The sequence below is a fragment of the Etheostoma cragini genome, chromosome 6 (assembly GCF_013103735.1).
Source record: "Etheostoma cragini isolate CJK2018 chromosome 6, CSU_Ecrag_1.0, whole genome shotgun sequence".
NCBI classification, from domain to species: domain Eukaryota; kingdom Metazoa; phylum Chordata; class Actinopteri; order Perciformes; family Percidae; genus Etheostoma; species Etheostoma cragini.
The window spans coordinates 14,670,240-14,690,826 of NC_048412.1; the positions used below are offsets into that span (position 1 = coordinate 14,670,240).

At 37.5% G+C, this 20,587-nt stretch overlaps 4 protein-coding genes across 6 annotated transcripts in view; all 4 read left to right on the forward strand.

Moving 5' to 3' along the window:
* The first annotated feature begins 765 nt into the window (after positions 1 to 765).
* hcst (hematopoietic cell signal transducer) lies at positions 766 to 3,958 on the forward strand. Of its 3 annotated transcripts, none has more exons than XM_034875181.1 (6): positions 776 to 862; positions 1,189 to 1,247; positions 1,371 to 1,447; positions 1,636 to 1,656; positions 1,839 to 1,973; positions 2,193 to 3,958. In XM_034875181.1, the coding sequence occupies exons 3-6, from the start codon at positions 1,402 to 1,404 to the stop codon at positions 2,234 to 2,236; spliced, it is 246 nt and encodes an 81-aa protein (XP_034731072.1). In that variant the 5' UTR covers positions 776 to 862; positions 1,189 to 1,247; positions 1,371 to 1,401; the 3' UTR covers positions 2,237 to 3,958. The 3 variants fall into 3 exon arrangements, with proteins under 3 accessions (XP_034731071.1, XP_034731072.1, XP_034731073.1); XM_034875182.1 differs by having other exon boundaries at positions 1,192 to 1,247; XM_034875180.1 differs by lacking the exon at positions 1,189 to 1,247 and having other exon boundaries at positions 766 to 862.
* A 1,379-nt stretch (positions 3,959 to 5,337) lies between these two features.
* On the forward strand, positions 5,338 to 6,799 carry tyrobp (transmembrane immune signaling adaptor TYROBP). The gene is made up of 5 exons (XM_034875226.1): positions 5,338 to 5,811; positions 5,909 to 5,929; positions 6,029 to 6,172; positions 6,266 to 6,333; positions 6,449 to 6,799. Exons 1-5 carry the CDS (start codon positions 5,775 to 5,777, stop codon positions 6,503 to 6,505), a joined length of 327 nt encoding a protein of 108 aa, XP_034731117.1. The 5' UTR covers positions 5,338 to 5,774; the 3' UTR covers positions 6,506 to 6,799.
* A 3,658-nt stretch (positions 6,800 to 10,457) lies between these two features.
* Positions 10,458 to 16,100, forward strand: LOC117946519 (casein kinase II subunit alpha-like). The gene is made up of 15 exons (XM_034874725.1): positions 10,458 to 10,537; positions 11,256 to 11,350; positions 11,633 to 11,709; positions 11,866 to 11,994; positions 12,103 to 12,214; positions 12,331 to 12,432; positions 12,551 to 12,601; positions 12,720 to 12,779; positions 12,912 to 12,995; positions 13,110 to 13,220; positions 13,400 to 13,501; positions 14,270 to 14,370; positions 14,483 to 14,631; positions 14,792 to 14,881; positions 15,228 to 16,100. Exons 4-15 carry the CDS (start codon positions 11,894 to 11,896, stop codon positions 15,341 to 15,343), a joined length of 1,179 nt encoding a protein of 392 aa, XP_034730616.1. The 5' UTR covers positions 10,458 to 10,537; positions 11,256 to 11,350; positions 11,633 to 11,709; positions 11,866 to 11,893; the 3' UTR covers positions 15,344 to 16,100.
* A 961-nt stretch (positions 16,101 to 17,061) lies between these two features.
* LOC117946428 (serum paraoxonase/arylesterase 2-like) overlaps positions 17,062 to 20,587 on the forward strand; it is a 5,293-nt gene continuing 1,767 nt past the window's right edge. The window contains exons 1-7 of the mRNA XM_034874571.1: positions 17,062 to 17,225; positions 17,338 to 17,408; positions 17,488 to 17,543; positions 18,055 to 18,217; positions 19,714 to 19,840; positions 20,021 to 20,224; positions 20,310 to 20,391. Of these exons, the coding sequence (XP_034730462.1) occupies positions 17,149 to 17,225; positions 17,338 to 17,408; positions 17,488 to 17,543; positions 18,055 to 18,217; positions 19,714 to 19,840; positions 20,021 to 20,224; positions 20,310 to 20,391 (780 nt within the window). The 5' untranslated portion in view covers positions 17,062 to 17,148. The remainder of the gene's footprint in view (positions 17,226 to 17,337; positions 17,409 to 17,487; positions 17,544 to 18,054; positions 18,218 to 19,713; positions 19,841 to 20,020; positions 20,225 to 20,309; positions 20,392 to 20,587) is intronic.

The following is a 20,587-nucleotide window of genomic DNA, read 5'->3' on the forward strand; positions in this document are numbered from 1 at the left end:
CTTGGTTTCAAGGGCCAAGGGGTAGGGGTAAGGGCCAAGGGGTAGGGGTAAGACGGGGAAATGGGATTCAGCCTTAATGTGCCTTATTTAATCAGCTTTGGAGTCATTGGAATGGTTACATGACTTTTTCGAGTTGAATGGTGGTCATCTCGCTTCCCAAATATTCTGCCAAATATCTGTTCCAAAGCTGTAGGGGGAGCTCTAAAGAGAAACCTGCAAACAAAAAGCAAAGAAATGGCCAAAACTGCATTGAGCCCCTCTTAATGAAAAAGCCTACAAAAGACTTAAAACACTAAAAACAAAGTTTACAAGATTGCCTTATTCTGTACCCTCAAAAACCCCCTAGTGGGATCAAGCTGGACAGCTTTAGATCCTGCTGCAGTATATTCCAGTTTGAGGGGGCGGAAAAAGAGGAGACCTTGTTGCACATGTGTGAATTGCAGTGCTACAATGCAACAAACTACATGCATTCAAGTACTGTAGATTGTCACCATATGGGACCTTTAAGTACAATTTTGAGATACTTGCAATTGAAGATTTCCATTTAATGCTTCTTTGTTATCAGGCTAAGTAAAACATCTGAGTAGTTCTTCCACCACTGCTAAATTGTGTATTTATTTAATTGTATTGATGGATTACATTGATTTGCATTACATTTCATTTTCCATCAGTGTACGCTATTCTATTTCTCTATAATGTGTACCTACTCTGCTACCACCAGTAATAAATTCGCACTGTGTTTCCACAAACACAAACAGGAAGGAAGAAAATTTGACGTCAGCCCTCAAAAGTGAAAACTAAAGGGAAACAGCGTCACATCAACGTTAAGATTCCAGACAGCAGGTCAGCCCAAGGAGCACAGGTATGAGGATCTTATCTCACACCAGATTTTTCTTCCTCATCCCAACTTTTAACCATTCATTCATTTGGATGTGGCTGTCAAGTCACAACAAAATTATTGTGTATGTAGTTTTAGATTAAAGACATACAACCAGATTATCTGGTGAAAGTTTGTTCTATTCAACAGTCTGTAAATACCGATTCTGTCAAATAAAATGCAGTTAACAAAGCTCAATCTTTTGATATCATGATGATTTTAGACAGCTCGTTTAAGGATTTCTTCATGATTTTCTTGTTTTTTTTTTGTCAAATGCCTTCCCCCTTGATGTGTGACTCATTGTGAAAAAGGAGTTCTTTATTCACTGCTGCAGAATCAAAAGGTCAACCCGACTGTTTGTTGTTGACAGGTGATTTAACTTTGACACTGTAATGAAACACAATGTAATTTGAAGGATATGACATTAGTGAATGTATTTCTAAATTTTTTTTCTTTAAAGTTTTTTAAAGTTTGACCTCTTTTTGTCTTTCAGAAGACTCACGACTGAGTTGACAAACTTGACAATGGCACACTACAAATTCTTTATCGTTTTCCTAATGTTTCTGTCCAGTAAGTACATTTTCATAGCTTTGCTCTGCTGTCACATTGATTTTAAAGTGGTCTTACACAGGAAAATGAAACCACAGACATTTAGCTCAACGGAAACTTAACTGACAGAGGTGTGATGTATGGCATCAATGGCAAAAATATGGCAGAATCTCTCATGTTTTCATGTTTGTTTCTTTTCTTTCTCTAAGACCTGGCTGTGGCGCTCACAGGTACCCACAACGAAAAGAAGACACGCAAAACTTTGAAATTCAATTTTTTATAAATGTTACATTTAGAAAAACAAGCAACACAATTGCATACCCAGACTACTATATCTGATGAATCATTTTTTCCAGTCAGCCTTATAATTCATCTTCCATCCCACTCCTTTCTGCCTGTCTGTGTTTGCCAGAGAGCACTGTGTCCTGCTACAGGTTCGAGCCGGGGACAATAGCAGGCATCATCTGTGCAGATGTGCTGCTGACCCTTATCATTGTCATTGTCACCTACCGATGTGCCAGTTTAAGGCGTCAGAAGATAGAAAATGGTGAGACTATATGGCTGAAATGAGTTAGGTTTTGTCGTGTTCATATCTGCAATGTTGTGTGAGTAAATTAAGTGTAGATGAAAAGGTTTGTGAGGGGCCAGCCTTTCTCATGGGCTCATGCCTTTTCATACTCCTGTTTAATTATCATGCACACATTTCTTTCCTGTTGTTAAAAACTAAACTCTCTCTTTTTGTGTGTCTTTTCTCATCTCTTCACAGCTAATAAAGTGTATATGAATGTGCGGGCCAACTGCAAGAGCTAATCTAAAGATGATGCTGTACATTATAAAATTGTGTCCATTTTTTTAAGATCCTGTTTTGTAAAAAAAAAAAAGGATTACAAAATTGTCTAAAAGATTAATTGATTTTTTTTACATTAAACCTTTGTTGCAATAAACACAAGTAGAGTGTCTTGCACATATTACATTTCTGCTTGGCATTACAATGTGGTTTGTGGTCTCGATCTATTTGCTTGGAGTCATTTTGCAACACCTAATAATCAAGAGGTGTGTCAGACTGTCAAGTTCCCCAACCTTGTAAATATAAATCTCTGAATGCTTTCAAGTTTAATGTAATGTTGGAACTGTAACACCACCATACAGCACCATCTGCAGTTGACTTTCGGTAGCACAATGCTGTATTTCAATAGGCCCAAAAGATTTTATGTAGAAATATTTTCATTATCAAAGGCTGCATTGATGCGAGTGATTTCCAAAATTAGAAGACAGACCCAGTGATTTTACATGGATGTTTTACAGTGCAGCATCTGACAAACCACTGAATTTATTATGTATAAAATAAATGTTTGAAAAACATGTCAAGTACATGGTACTTCCGTGTCTGGTAAGATTTTTATGAATGGACATTCAATAGATACTATTTCGTGCATCTGTGTGTGGTTCACATGTTTATTTTATGGGCAGGTTATCTCAATCTTATTATTATTCTCTTATTGTTATTCTCATCTGTTTTATCATGGAGGTGCCATCTGAGCAGTGTGACCTGATTATATTTGGGGCGAAGATGTTAAATTTCCCAGTGTGTGGAAGTGATACTGTGGTTAAACAGCTGTCTGCCATTTCAGTCACAAAGAACATGTTAACCAAACCCAATTCCACATCTATTCAATATCTGTTTGATTTTCTTGTCTAAGAGTTCGCTGTGTTTTTCTAGTATATGCAGCGGAAACACTTTCAGATAAATAACCCTAAGTGTTTTTTTCAAGAGGAATTGGATTGGAAGGTTCATAGCTAATCTGTCTCTTCTCACTTTACAACATATTGGAAGTTGTTGCAGTTTGGTTGTGCATGAGAAATCTCCCTTAGCTTGTAATTGTTTAGAGTTAACAATTGGTCTTGAGGGCAGCTTTTGACAGCATTGCACTGCAGTTGGCATCTTAAATCTTAATCTTTAAATCTTAAATCTCTTTTCTCCTGTTCTGTCATCAACCCCAATAATCTAAATACCTCAAGGTTCAATTCTTTGCAATTTCTTTGCTCAATGCTTTCATTGTACATCCCTGTCTTTCCCTGTTTTGTTGATGGCACTGACACCTACCGTTTATCTCCCTGTGAAATCCAGAAATTGCACCTCACCTGCTTGGTTTTCTAATTGATACTAAACTACTGTTCTTCAACTCTGTAGTTAAAGTGACAGGCAAAAAAACTGAACTGTGGTGTTGTAATTCTGATTAAGTCAACATTACTTCTTCATTACTTCATTATGTTCATGGTCCTTCAGATAAAGTTCTAATCTGGTCCAGCTTTAACATCGATAAATAAGATATTATTTATGGTGCCAAATTGTAGCAACTGTTGTTGGAATTCCCTCAAATAAAACATTTTTGTCAAGACATTTCAGGTTTACAGACACTTAGGAGTAAGTAAAAAGATAAATTCATAAATATCCTACTTAGGTTGACACTGTTCTCAGGCCATACTGTTTAAGTACCTTATGGTGTTGTGAATAAAGCAACTGTTAAAATGCATCTGCAGTATACTGTTTTTTTGTCTAAATTTAGTGACCTTAGTATCATTTTGCAAACATACTCATTTAATTCTTAATACATTTAATTGTATGCCACCTTTAATCAAATGTTACTCATCAACGTTAAGGATGGACCAGGTCAGCATTTTATTTGAAGGGCCGCAAAAATGAAGATGTAATGTTTACTTAATTATGCTCACAACACTACAATTTTGTTTTTTCTTTAGACTTAGACTTAGACTTAGACTTAGACTTATTAATCCCTTTGGGATGACTCCCGCAAGGAAATTAAAGTTACCAGCATCCGATACGGCATATGAAGGAGAAAAACAAGAATACAATAATCACAATATTCAACTTGATTGTCATTACAATACAATGATGCACAGGACAACACACAGTACATGTGGTTACATGAAGGGATTTTTTGAGGTGACTGGGGCTTGGGGTGAAGAAACACAAAAAGAAGGTCCCCAAAGCAGTCAGTTTGGAGGGGGTAGGGTTAGGGACGCGGTGTGTATGTGTGCATGTGGACAGGAAGAGAGGCCAGCTGCAGTTTGTTTTCCCGCTTTAACTACAGATTTACCACTGAAGGAGACACGAACATCATTAATAAATCAGAAATAATGATGAATAAATAACTTAACTAATGCATCAATTAACTTATTGTTTCAGCTTTAAGTCATGCATAAATTCATGGTAATTCGTGTACCCTTTTTGTAAAGTGTTACCAATTTTTTTACTACATATAACTTTTTGTATTCATTGATATGGGATTTTCTATGGTATCAGTTTGTTGAACACTTTGCTGATAAATAAATTGTTATTCCCATTGTTGTGTGCTCAGTTCATATGCTGTACACATGTATGCATACATTCTCTTTATGTATTGCAGGTATTGAGCTTCTATTTTAAGGAATTCAAGTATACATATTATTTTTTACCCTGATATTTTTATTTCATCTTTTTATACTTTCCTTACCATGTTTGAGAGGTTGTTTGCATGTTTATCCGTCTTGTAGGTCTGGTGAGCCAAAGAAAAATGTCCACCCTGGTGGACAGTAAAGATTTATTCTATTCTATTATAATATATTATATTAATAATTAATTAATTAATAATGCCAATAATAATAATATTTAATAATTTGTACTTTATAATTTGTATTTGAACATTATGAAACGCAAAAGTCTCCTTGACAAAAACAGTGAAGGTGTGCTTTCATTTCACTGACAGGACATCAGCATTAGAGATAAACCTGTGGTTGTACAATGGCTCACAGACTAGGCAGCAGTGACTGTGGCCAACCGCCCACTCTAAACCACAGGTCACAAGGAAATGCTCTGTTTGGAGATACGAAAGCATGCATTTCAGCAGAAACTGAAATTTATCTGACCTTATACAGCTCCTTATCTTGGCATCTACTTCGACGAGTTAATTTGCAGAATCAACTGTACTGTTACAAAGCCAAAAAGAAGGCCATATTCCTCATGACCAAATGTGACAGACCAGAATAATTTCAGTGTTTATGAGACCTGCAACCCTCGGATGAATGTGACATTACAGAGAAGAAAAAGACACACCAGCTTCCTCCTCTCTCGGTGGACTTCCTCCTCCTGCTCCCCCTCACAGTCACATACTGACAACCCTCACACCACTGCTAGTATCGTCTGTGGACAGCTCTGTGAAGTGTGACTCTCCTACATCTGCCTTTCAACATCTTGTTTATGGGTGTGACGACAAAGCCGTTTGAAAGAGAACAGTGGCCGTAGACCTCTCTCTTATTTCCTCCTTCACCAAAAACCAACACAAAGAAGATGTCTGACGCTCTGTGTATTGTGGGTTCATTGTTTGGTGAGAGGTATTCTATATGTGTTTTGACAATAAAATATTGAGGCACTCTCTTAACTGTTGTTCTTACCTGAGGTGTTAATAACTCTCTGTCTTTCAGGGTCTGCAGAAGGACAGCAAGGTATAGCTTTCTTAAACCTTTTTTCCTCCTGTGATGCTTGAACATGATATTGTGTGTTTTTGTTTTTTTGTTACTTACACTGTCTTCATTTGTTCACAGACTGTGGTTCCTGCTATCTGATAAATATGGCATCTGTCATGGTCATCATTGCTTCGGATATCCTCCTGACCATCTTCATCACTATTTCTGTGTTCTGCTTTGCAAGTCACCACAAGAGAAAGAGGGACTGGGATTCTCGGGATGGTGAGCAATAACTTTGAGTCTTTTGCTGCTAATTTGTGAGCATTCTTGGTGGTAATATGGCAGGTTGGGCAGTAACTTGACACTTTTTAACAGGTAAAAGAAATCTGCCATCTTCAGTATCAAAGAAAATGGTAACAGAGCTCACAGAATCACCCTATCAGGTAAAGCAAAACTATATTACTATTATTCAAGCCTCAAAGACACCAAATATGAAAACAAAATTAAATTATTTATTATTTGTTATTCCAAGATGAACTGTTTTTAATATTTTTTTAGGAGTTACATGGAGTCCAATCAGATGTGTACAGTGAGCTTCGGAACTTTAGGAAGTAGAACAATGGAACTTTGGAAAGTCCCAACATGTCTGAAAGCTATGGGCACTGGAAAACACCACAGACTCTTCCACACACTTCTTGTTTTGCCACTTATACTACTGAAGCATTATGGGTGATAAAATATATTTTACACAAATGCTTATTTTGAATGTAAGTGATTTATTATATAAGTATTGTGGTGTGCTGAATGTGATGTTCTCTGCATCCCATTCCTGTATTTGTAAACCTTAAGCTGTCTTGAAATATGTATTTCTATTTAACGGATCATAAATTAAACTACATTTTAAAACCATTTTCAACCTTTTTTTTCTGCATGTGTATTTCAGGAGATTACTTACACATTTTCACAGTGAACGTACAAAGACCTTAGATATTGAGATAAAAGTGACACATTTAAGGCTCAGGTAGATTCTGTTCTAAATCATCAAAAATAGTTGTCTTGCTAATTTGTTGTTACATTTTATGACACCACATGTGTTGTGCCAAATAGAACAATTTAGCAGCTTTAACCAGTTTCCATGAGTAAGCCAAACACAAAATTGTCAAAACCTCTTTATTTCTCCTTTTTTCTCCACATGATCACCTCACAAAATACATGTAAACATCTAAATTTGGACAAAAAAGCCCCACAAGCAACTGTCTTTGGAAGCAGCCACAGAGCTGCCTCCTATGACTCAACAGATGGCGGCCCCTGACTCATTATGAGGAAGAAATAAAACCTGGAAAAAGAGAAAAAAGTAATTGCTATTCAACGTTATTTTTAACATACCAAAGCAAGGAAACTGCTTCTTATAATTAGACAAGGATGAAATGTAATTAATTTAAATGTGCATTGTATGGTGCCATTGTTGTCTAAGCCAGACTGGATGAATAGAAAACATTTGCCTTAACTAAATACATTGAAAACACACCTTTGTAACGTGATCAGGAGGCTCGACTCTTTGCTGGAACAGAGAAGCTGCGGGGCATCATCTCTGGTGGTGCTAAAATATAAAGGAAAAAGGGATTGTTCAGGAAAGCCATCACTGTCTGTATCATTTATCAAACAATGCTGTTATTACTTGTGGGGGAAAAAAGTTGTTATACCTTTTGGATACATTTCAGAGCTGACAAATTCTCTGGTTTCTGTGGGAATATTAAAACCAATTGTTCATCCTCTGAATGTTCAGAACATTATTCTAAAAATGCAATTATTTTTAAATTTAGAAAATCTGATCCTACCATCATAATCTGCATCTCCTCTGTTGCCCACTGGAGCAGGTCTGCCAATGTCCTCCAAACTATCTGGATCCAGCAGCGCTCTGCTTCTGCCTGGGGCCAGCATACCATTTAACTCATGAACTCCTCCTCGTGCTGCCTTTCTTTGGAGACGGCTAGTCACTTGGTCTTGAATCAAAGTGATGACTTTTTTTCCTGACAAATTTTCAGCGTTCTGAGCATCCAATGTCAATCCTTTCTCGTTGTAAAGATCAGACCGCTCTTGGCTTGCTCGGTGTGCCCCTTGCGGCCCGCCCTGCTGCCTGCTCCCCTGGTCCTGGACCAGCCTGCTGCATGTATCCATCACCATGGTTCTCCTCCTTAATGGTGCCTTACCTTTCTCCACAACTTTAGGAATTAGGATCTCATCACTGTCAAGGCCTTTGAATGCATCTGGGAAAAGTAAAAGTTACAACATCTGCAACAATATGTCGTCTGCACTGTTACAGACATTGGGATGTTAGTTTTAATTTGAATATAAGGTACTTATATATAAGGTACACAATTCATTGTATTTGGCGGACGCCTTTCTAGTTACACAAGGACATCTTACGTGTTTAAAAGCGCATAAAAGAAGAAAATACAAAGCATTTAGCTTTATAGAAATAAATTTAACAAAATAGATAAAGGGTTAAGAAAACTTGTTTAGTTCATGTGAAATTAAATGTTTTGTACACGTATGTATGAAAAGGCCACATACCTGTAAATCTATCAGTGTCAAAACTCTCGGTAGATTTCGCCTCTGACGTATCTGTGAATGAGTTTGATGCTTTGTAAAATAAAAAAAAGTTAATAGGCACAATAAATCAACAGATGTTTTATTTTTTTTGATGTGAGGCGTGTAACACCATTTCAAAAAACAATTTAAAAATCAAAATCATGTTTCAGTTATTAGTACATACAGAGAAAACCATTACTTATTTCTTTCAACAGGAGAAAAAAAAAAAGTACCTTCAGAATTTTGTTCTTTCACAGGTTTACTTGGAGGGTTTCGGTATGCTACGGATGTGAGAAAATATATGATAAAAATCATGGTGTTGGTTTTACATGTAAAAATCAGATAATGTCAAAGGTGCTTGCTACAGTACACCCTGAATATATAGCTAAAAGATAAAGCAACACAAATTAAAGTCTTTGAGGATCTGGTGGGATTAGACCTTCGTGTTTATAGTCTGACTCTTTGTTAATGTACGTGAAAGTTACATTTTGAATTACAGACCTGTTGTGTTTGCAGGTTTGGTCTTTTCAGTAGTTGTGCCAAGTGCATCTATAACAAAAGTAATGAACAAGTTATGCAATAGAAGTTCACATTGGTGCTTTAAACAGTTTTCATGTGATTTAAAAAAGCAGTGGGACTATTTTGCATGGAAGAAAACATATAATGACATAAAAAATACACAATTTCACCATTTAGGAAACTTAACACATTTTCTCTTCGTGCTAGAAAAGAAAGAAAGAAAAAAAAAAACAATGGTTATCCCTATTGTCCTATTAAATCCTTAAAAAAGTTAAGTAAGCTCAAAACAACGTTAGATTTTTTTTTCTCTCTCTTCCGGTTGGTTTACCTCTGATTGGGGCAGTTGCCACCATAGTTGCAAACAGAAGTAGACAGCACATTAAGCTGAAACAAAATCAATTCATGGTTAACATGCATGTTTATATCAAAAGTTATGGCATTGTCATTTGCAGCTGGGAATCAAAATATATTTCAATGACAGAAGTTTAAAAAAAAGACAAATATCTTTTAGACAAAAAATACAAAACCCACAGCTTCATTGTTGACTTTGGTTCTCAGCTGTCCACTGTTTGTTCATCAAGAGTGCTGCTTTATGTACTGCTGCTTCATCCTGAATACTTTGCCTTAAATAAGTTCAACCTGGTTAATTATAGATTCTGACAAGAGTTATCAGATTGAGAAGTCAAAGACTTTTTTCTGTGTGTTTAACAGTGCATGACTTGCAAGCAGAAGAGCAGCAATTAGGCTATAGATTGAGTTGACAAGAGTCTATTATATCAATTCAAGATGGAAACAAATGTTCTCAACATTCAAACTCACAAAGAGTATTTGTCTCTCTGTCTTGATTACAGGTGGTTGGTTACTTTGAGAAAATGCCCCTGGCTTTTTTATGACTGTGGTAACTAACCTTTGAAATTATGCCACAGAACATGTATTGTTTTCTGTCACTATTTCAGCAATGTCCATTTACCCAGTGAAACCCTATATTTTGCCTAAACAAAGACTTTTTTAAAACAGGCCCTACACTGAGAGAGCCAACTTATCAATAGAAATGTCACTTGGTAGACATATCTTGAAATGGAGAGCACATAATATGCAGTAATCAGGTGACATTATTATTATAATTGAATTGCAGTCTTACGTGTGGGGATGCTGTACTCCATCTATTGGGCCTATATAAATTATTTTAATAATTGTAGGTATACTGAATCTTATTGCCTATGTCCTCAACTGTCTTAGCTACCTGGACTTTTGGTGGTTAAACGTGCAGGTTGCATGTGGAAATTAATAGTGCCTTTGTGGTTATACAAATAAAATACACTGACAAAACATTACCATTGACACATGCGATGCAGATAAAAGTTTCTGCCTCTATCAGACCTGTTGGTGGCAGACTTATTGTCTATGGTGGCAGAGGGAGCTACAATCGTCCCCATGAAAAAGAAAAAAAGGACAGCGCCCTCTGCAGGAGAGGCTGTTCGCACTAAGCTCTTGATACTAAGCATCGCCATATTGACGTCCCAACAACGCTGAGAGGTAATCGTGTTATTTAACCACAAATCGTCGTAGGTTTGGAACTGCTGTTGAGTGTTTTATATGTGAAGAAAAGCTGCGAACAAGTAACACAACCGTAGTGCCTTTCTACTGCTCGATCACAGTGTTTTTAGGATGTTTTTTTAAGGCGTTGTCACTCAGTTGCCTCGCCAGCCAGCAGGCTATTCACTCCCCTAGCTTGCTAGCTTAGCACTTTCCAGCTTTCGGAAATATATTTTTTCGAAGCTTGTTAGTTAGCTCTGAGTTAATAATAACCACCATAAGAATTATTTGACTGTTTTGACGCGGGGTGTTCATTCGTTTTCGTTACAGTCCCCTAATGTAACTAAGAGCTAGTTGTGACTTTCCAACCGGCTTTTCCTCTGCTGTTGACGAGCTAATGCTAACTAGCCAGCTGCCCGGTTTGCTGATAGCTAGCTAGCTGTTAGCACCACTGCACTTGTGCAGGCCTTGGGCCACAGAGGGTTTGTGCGCACAGTCACCTTTTCATTAAAGTAGTTAGCGGGTAAACTGGCTATAACTGAACGAGTGTCTTGTACCAGGGATACCATTTCTCGATTGGATATATTTCATAAAACCATTAATTAAATGTAGCCGTACTAGCTTTATTGGCTGGCATACATTAGCTCAAATAGTTTGTTCGTGTATTTAATTGACAGGATTGATTTTACTCAACCTACTTTCTGCATTTTTTCAACAGGAGGAGATACTGCCTTGGTGTAGCCCCCAGTGATGACTGTATTGAGCCCTGTACCTCCTGATTAGACTGGTTGGATGCCCCCATTTAACATTCAGGTCTCTACATTTCACACAACCCTATATTTTGACACTTAGGTTAGTTACATTTTTTTTTTAGTGCGTGATATTTTTATAACATATATGCTGCTTTTTAAAGTTACAAATGTTGCTGCCTTTCGCATGAAACATTCATTTGAAACATCCTTTAAAACTGGGGAAAACCTGTTCAAATGTCTTTAGTGTTGATTAACCATTTCTTGGTTCTCCATATGGTCTTAAACTATTATGAATGGTTTTACTGTAGCTAACTATCTGTTTTACATCTGTATGCCCATGTAGCTTTCTTATTATAAAGACATCTCAACTGCTCTTGTTTGAATTCATCGAACACCATCATCCTGGAGGAAACCTCCCAGGTATTGTTCCCTTTATAATTAGATTACCTTTTATCACCTATTTGTAGTTATATGATGTCCTTGAGTGCCAACCATTGTACACAAAATGCTTTTAAATAGACATGTGGTTTCTTTTATTCAATTTTCAATTCAATTTCAATTTTGTTCTTGTTTTAGGAGATTTAGAGAAGACCCTGTGTAGAATATGTCTGGCCCTGTCCCAAGCCGCTCTCGAGTTTACCCTGATGTAAACACACAGAGACCTCGGGAATATTGGGACTACGAGTCCCATGTTGTTGAATGGGGGTAAGGCAAAAGGGAATTCTTGGCGGTTTAGTTGTATTTGCTTTTGTTTTGCTTTGTTGGGTAAACAATCTCAACATTGTTCACCATAGTTTTTTGTTTTGTTTTTAGGAACCAAGACGACTATCAGCTAGTCAGAAAACTAGGGAGAGGAAAATATAGTGAAGTGTTTGAAGCCATAAACATCACAAACAATGAAAAAGTGGTCGTCAAAATACTGAAGGTATGGAAATGATTAATTGATAATCCTGATAATTTATATAGTTTTGCAAATGCCTTTTAGTAAATCAGTCGTCATCTCAGTGGAGATTTTTTTATGACTCGTATCGTTGTTCACAGCCGGTCAAGAAAAAGAAAATCAAGAGAGAAATAAAGATCTTGGAGAATCTGAGGGGTGGCCCAAATATCATCTCACTGTTAGATATTGTCAAGGATCCTGTGGTAATTTTGTTCTCCTTTTTTTTGCACTGTAACAGTTTTGATCTTGTATATGTACAAGGTTTCATGCATAAACACATTTTTATAAAAACAAATTGAAACAATATCTTTTTCCTTTCAGTCCCGAACCCCTGCTCTGGTCTTTGAACATGTGAACAACACAGATTTCAAGGTAAAAGGAAAAGAAAAAAAAAATCTGCGCTTTGTTGACATGTCATTTTTTTATATGCTAATACGGATATATATATATATATTTTTCAAATGGCTCATACATTTATATTATTTTACAGCAATTGTATCAAACCCTATCTGACTTTGACATACGGTTCTACATGTACGAAATCTTAAAGGTAAGAAATGGCCTTTGGTACGATCAATTTGTTACACTATTTTATGGTATGCATTGGTTGGTCAATATTCGCCAGAATACTTGATTTCAAGCTCTTGTTAACATGTATATTTTTTTCCTTTTTACTTATTAGGCTCTGGATTACTGCCACAGTATGGGGATAATGCACAGAGATGTCAAGCCACACAATGTAATGATTGATCATGAACACAGAAAGGTATTGTCTCACATGCTGACCATCTTCTTCATGTCTTGTTTTCCCTGTTGTGACGTGAGCTAATCACATTTTTTTGGTAAACATTCCACTTAATTATTATTTTTTTACTCCCAGCTCCGCCTAATCGATTGGGGTTTGGCAGAATTCTACCACCCAAACCAGGAATACAACGTGAGAGTGGCATCCAGATACTTCAAAGGACCTGAACTGCTGGTAGACTACCAGGTTAGCCTACTAAAGTCTTCTTCCACGTGTCTAGTCATGCCGGTTTTACACAAGTTGGTTAAAATGGCACTTTGAGATTATTTATATAGATACATAGATAGTAATGAAGAGATCATTTTTTTGTTTTTAATACAACCATGGAGCCAGTTCTAGCCTTTTCACCTCTATATTATATCTAGATGTATGACTACAGCTTGGACATGTGGAGTTTGGGTTGCATGCTCGCCAGCATGATCTTCAGAAAGGAGCCTTTCTTTCACGGTCATGACAACTATGATCAGGTAAGTAGAATCTGTTCTTTTCAGTGTAGTCTTTTGTGTATGTTGTCACACACACATGGCTTTAAGAGAGCCCTAACCTGGAGCACAAACATTGCATACGTAGGATTGTCAGTTTTACACAGTCACATCCACATACTGCTTACACCTGACGTAGGCCACATAGCAGCTCTGCACTGGGGGTTTTATGTCTTTCTCTTTGGTGCACTGAATGTAAAACAAAAGGGTTAAAAGACAAATGAAGGTCTGCACCAGAGGACACAGATTCTAACACATTTTTCTACTTGAGGGGTTGTTTGTGTTGTGTGCGTATCCTACTTACACTCTAAACACTGAATTTCCAGTTTATTCCATGGCTCTTTTTGGGTTTGTGTGTTTTTTAAGCTCATGTGACACTGCAGTTGAAATGGTGTTTCTGTTCTATTTGTACACAATAGCAAATGTTGTTTTAACATTGTATAGATATTGAACTGTAATTATTTTCTAGTAATTGGACGAACCGTGTATACTTTAAAAAAAATGAATATTACACTGTAAGTTTAATAGAACATCTTCTCACACTGTAAATTTTACTGAATGTTTGTTTCCATATCATTATTCTACCATAATTACCACTTTATTGACATAATGTATAAACTCTACACAAAGTCACTACCTTATTGACTCCAACACTATAAACTGCTATGGAATCATCCCCCTCATTTCATATGATTAAACAAATATGTAACTGTACTCTTTTAATGCATGAGTTACGCTTCTTCCAACTTGCAGCTTGTGCGAATTGCAAAAGTACTCGGCACCGAAGACCTGTACGACTACATTGACAAGTACAACATTGAATTGGATCCACGGTTCAACGACATTCTCGGAAGGTAAACCATTGTATCTTTTTAACCATGGCAGTGTATTAATAAATCTTTTGACTGAGATTTCAGCTAATGAATACTTCATATTAACACTCAATCCCTGGTATGTTCTGTATAGACACTCCCGCAAAAGGTGGGAGAGGTTTGTGCACAGCGAGAACCAGCACCTGGTCAGCACAGAGGCTCTAGACTTCCTGGACAAACTGCTGCGCTATGACCATCAAGCCCGCCTCACGGCCAGAGAGGCCATGGATCACCCCTACTTCTGTAAGTTTGCTTCTCGCCATTTTCAAATTACGCTGTCTGCATCTCTTACCTATTGCTTGGGTAAATTGCCTCACATTTGAGTATACTATGGGATGTGGCTTGATTGTGTCAACACATGTTATTTGGTTTATGAGGGGCTTAAATCCACTTTTGTTCTCAGATCCCATCGTTAAAGATCAGGGAAGAGGGGCGACTCCTGGAGGGATGGCTGCCAGCTCCACACCCGTCAGCTCCTCAAGTATGATGGCCGGTGAGTAGTCCCGCTCAGAATGACACGTTCCTCTCTAGGGCTGGGTACTGAACTGAATACTTTTTAGCCACCAACCGAATTGTGTCTGAAGAATTGAGTGTCGAAAAATGCCTCGTCATTCCGTACCCAATTTCAATACCAAAGGAGTAAATCTAATAAGCATCAGTGAACCAATAACCATGCAGCTTGCTTCTACCATAATGGTGGTTATTGGCTAACTAACATTACTCATTGCAAAGACGCGTTGGAAAAACAGATTGAATGCAAAGTTATAGCTCTAGTTCAACATGTTGATTTAAATATGACACATAACCAAATGATTGAAGAACCCCCCTGTCTCTCTTAGGCATCACCTCAATGTCCTCCTCACAGCCACTGGCTAACATTGCTGGATCACCTGTCATCTCTGCTCCCAACACCCTGGCCACACAAGTCCCTGCAGCCACCGGGGCTCAACCCTGAAGCCACTTCCTCACCTGTGTTTATGTGTGCTCATGGCCATGTCCTGCCTAGCTCTCTCTGCGGCCCAGGGCCATGGCTCCCCTTTTTATGTTGAAAATAACAAGGAAGAAGATTTAAATTGCTTTTCACATTCAGTTATATTTTGAAACCTGGACTTGACAGAAATGTATTGTTGCACCTGTCAGGATTATTAGAATTAATTTGGGTGTGTTATTTGACAATGCCATTGTCTAGAAACTTCTAATAAGATGTAGACATGAAGAGAATGGATAATAAAAATTATTTTGTATGTTCCAAATATACAGTCTTGCTTGAAACTGTTTGATGGGGATCCTGCTGTATTACACTGTGAACCTTTACAAGACTTCACAAAACCGAGTCAGGAATCTGGTGTGCCCCACTTAACAGTGCTCGCTGGTTGCACACAATGTAATGTGCAGGAGTTGTTGGTGTTTTGAAGTTGTTAGATGCTATAATTCTTTAATTGGACTTTTGTAGATATTCTACAGTTACTGTCAGGTTGCATGCGCCCAATGCTGAGTATCACAGGGTCAATAGTTTGCCAATTTTATCTTACTTTCACTTCTATATGTGTATGTATGTGTTCATGTTTGTTTTTTATGAAGTCTCTTACACATGATTTTGATTACATAGACAATTTTGTAACTTTTTGTTTTATGTCGGGAGGAGTCATCACCTACAAAAACAACTTCAAAAATAAACAATTTAAACAGGGCTTTGCAGGCACTACATGTTATTGAGTGTACTGTCTGTTGGACTGGTTGCATTCAGTGAACTAACAAAGTCATGAGAGAATCAAAAGCAGATGACAACATAGTAAGTATATCCCACAAGACAAGTTCCATTTGATGTAGAATTAATTTTGGCACCAAATGATTTAATGTGTGATCAAAGCAAAGTGGATTCCCCAGCTTCTTCCCCTTTCTTATTATATAAACATTGTAACATAGTGAGTGCAATCTATTTATCCTTATTTCTACAGAGTTGTTGTTCTTGTTTATAGAGAATTATAGAGGCATCACATCTGTTGGTGTAAACATTGCTAGAAAGTTTGAAAACAAAAGGTCTAATGTCATTTATGGTATCATCTTTGCAGTTGTCCATATGACAGCATCCAATAGTCATTCAAAAGGACAATAGTGCTTCCATCGCAGCAGGACTGAACCTGTACTGAACACAGCATATGCAAACTGTCTGATCCAACAGCATAAACTCAATATTAAGAGCACACGAAATCCTGAACTTTTTAATTGAAACTGTAGCATTGAGCAGTTTGAGATGCAATTTGGATAAGAACTAGTGGCTTAAACCATTCGGAATAATAATGCATTCAGGTACTAATGTTGGAAATCAAAAACACTAATAAGGTCTGCTTTTGGTGGGATTCTTTTTTCACAACATAGTACAAATGTCCTTCAGTTTATCTGGTCAATTACGAGATAGCGATACAGGGTTACATGGTCCAGTAGATGCAAGATAAAGAGAGGGGGGTCGTGTATCAAGTCTATCCATATACAGCCTATGGGTGTATCACATCAAATGCCAATGTGGAAAATTCAAGATGCCAGTGTAAGTAATGGGAGTTTTCGTACCAAATACAACATAACGTTAATCAGTAACAACAAAAGAAGACGTTTGTGCATTTACTAGCAACAAAAATAAACATTTGTTCACATATTTCCGATAGTCATGAAGGCAGCATTAGTTGCGCGTGCTGTGACACGCCTCGGTTGAAGTAGTCTGGAATTAAGCCAGTTTGTCAAACTGTCCGTCGTGAGTCCAAAATGGGAAAGGTAGTCTTCATCTCGCTTGTAGTAGCTGCCTTAGCGGCGCTGCTCGGCGAGAGGATTGTCAACTTCAGGTAAAATGAAACTCTTCTTATTCTCGAAACGAGGAAGAGTTATTCTCTTGGAAAACAAAGTTTTCTTGTGGCCACCTGCCGTAACGTAACTTTGATTACATTAACATTGCAGGAAAATGACCCTCGCCTCTAGAGAGCTGTTGCAGAATCACCTCCCCAACTGTGTTGCGCTCAAAAACATGGGTAAGTAACTCCAGGAGAAAATGTAGCAAAACATTTGAGAGGAACATTAAAATTAACTGCGTAATTGTCGTGTTTTCAGATTATGGCTCGGAGGATATAACGATCCTTGGAAACGGGCTGGCCTTTATCAGCACTGTAAGTATTTGAGTTGTAGAGCAGCCAAATGTAGCTACGCCTGGAATGCAAACAGCAGTGCAACTCGTGAAGTGAGCGTTTTCATCACGACCAGACTCTTGCAATATGTCAGTCAGGGCCGTTAACTTGTGTGAACTAACATCATTGTACAATGTATAAAATATTTTTTTTTTAATTTCTTACCATCAGACAAATTATACAGAGCAAAATAGAAATTCGTCATGTTTGAGTCCATTTTGGCATTTGTCAATCAATGGTGACCGTTTTTCTTTCCGAATATGGATTAATCGACTAATAGTTGCAGCTACTATATTGATATACTTGGCCTTAAATTCATGTTTGTTTAATCCCTCCAATGATATTTGAAGATAACCCTATTTAGGTACAGTGGAGTGAAAAAAACCCTCCTATACAAGGTTTTTGCCGCTGTTGTTTTATAACCCACTTTGCAATGTTCCATATGTTCTGCATAATTAAATACTTAATTTTATTTTCATTTTTATCTCTCAAGGGTCTGAAGTATCCTGGACTACCATCCTCAGATGTGCCAGGCAAGATCTTCTCCCTTGATATGGAAGATCCTCGGATGAAACCAGTAGAGCTGCGCATGCCAAGAAACTTTGATCTGGAATCATTCAACCCTCATGGCATCAGTGTATTCACCGATCCAAAAGGTATATGAGCACTCACACACACACACACACACACACACACACACACACAAAAGTAATTTACAAAATTGCACCTTAAGGGAAAACTCCCTCATTTGGTGGCTTTCTACTGCTTTATTCAATTTGATTCTGACTTAATAACATTCATATTTATCAACAGATAAGACTTAACACAGATGTAAGTACATGTTGTATAATAATTTGATTTGCAGGTCAGCTGACTGTCTAACTGCTAAAGACTAATGTGTTTTGTGAATATGCATGGAGTGTATCTGTGGACAAATGTTTCAACGCCTGCTGTGATATCTTCTAAAATTTTAAGTCTTAACATGAATCCAACATATTATTAGCAAATATAAATCCCCACTGTGGTGTAATCAAGGTAGTCACTAAGGCCATCCACAGACATGTGCCACATTTATGTTAATGAAACAATCATTAATCTTACTATTAAATGCAAAATAAGGTATGTATAAAGGATTTAGGCTGCCCTACACGTTATAACTATTGCAGTTGATGTGCAACTTATTTAATAAAATATGTAAAGTAGGGGCTCCCGGCTCCATCTTTCTTTCCGTTAAGGGGTCCTTGGCTTAAAAAACATTGAAGACCTCTGTTCTAAAGCACAAAAGAAATACACACACACACACACACACACACACACACACACACACACACACACACACACACACACACACCCACGCGGGAAGGTGCCACATAGTTGGATTATAAATTAGTAGCAAATGCAGAGCTTCATCCTCTCCGTGTCAGTTAGACCTGTGTCTGTATGAGGTGCTTGGGGAAAAGCGGAGGTGGGAAATGAGAATTACTGGCTGGGGGGTTACACACCCAAGTGGGCCCAATGGGTCTTTGTTACACCTCAAAACGTCCCCAAAAAACAGGCAGAGGGCAGAGTCTCTGCAGATACAGACACCCCCACACACTTCTAGGGGGTCAGAAGTGTTGATTGAGAAGGATTACTTTTTATTGGTATACATTGTTTTTGAAATAAATTATTGCATATAATACTTTAAATATGTCAGTGCTGAATAACAGGTAATTAGTGTTGATTTGTATGGAAATGCATGGTAGTCTTTTTGAGGGAATAGTAGTTGTAGGAAAAATTTTCCTACAACTGCAAAATGGAGCAGTTTAGACATCCAACATGTATCACCATGATTGGTCCCATTTTAGTGTCTGTACCTCATGTAGCTTTGATAATTTTCTTTTTCTTTTTTAATTTGAAATCATGCAGGTCCCTCTTATGTTTATGCACACACACACACCCCCGTCCTGAGGCTCTAACGCTGTCGCTGTTTCATCCTTCCTACGTCATATCTGCAGCGTCTCATTAAAGAATATCTGACTATATATATCCAGCAGTATCATCAATGGAGATGAGGCTTATTGGATGTGTTTCTCATCTCAAGTGTGTAATGGGTAACCCTCTCACACACAGTTTCAGTTTTATTTACAGTGTTTTTTTTGCTCCTCATCAGATGACGCAATATACCTGTTTGTCGTCAATCATCCTCAACACAAAAGCCAGGTAGAGCTGTTCCAATATGTTGAGGACGACCACTCACTGCTGCATCTGAAAACCATAAAACATGACCTTCTCCACAGGTACAGTAACTGCACTTGAGATTTACGGAGTACAACAGGGTGATGTAGTCAATGTGCAACAATATATGTAAAATTACCCCATCTTATTGTAACATCGCTATGCAAAAGATACCTTTTATATTGGGTTTAATGACATAATTATTGTATGAAATAAGTCATTTTTCAATTCTGTCCATGCAGTGTAAACGATATTGTGGCAGTGGGAGTGGATAGCTTCTATGCAACCAATGATCACTACTTTACCCATGAACTCCTTAAAGGTTTGCTGGAGCCTTTTTTGTCTCAGCCTTGGGGTAATGTTGTGTTCTACAGTCCTAAGGAAGTAAAAGTGGTCTCTGAGGGATATTACTTTGCAAATGGGATTAACATCTCACCAGACAAAAGGTAAGAGAACAAAATGCAGCGTGATGGTTGTTTATCACTGACATGTCTGAATGTCTTGATTTTAATATTTATTTTTCATTTACAGACATATATATGTGGTAGATTTGTTTGACCACAATGTGCATTTGCTGGAGCGGAAAGAAGACAATGGGTTGGTCACCGTGAAGGTAAACAATTCTAAATGTCGGCGGGACTGCTTTTATACGGCACATTTAATGAATCCATTTTAAGACTGCTGAATGTATATGCTTTAATCATTAAAAAAAAAAATATATATATATATATATATACAGTGGGTACGGAAAGTATTCAGACCCCTTTAAATTGTTCACTCTTTGTTTCATTGCAGCCATTTTCCAAAAA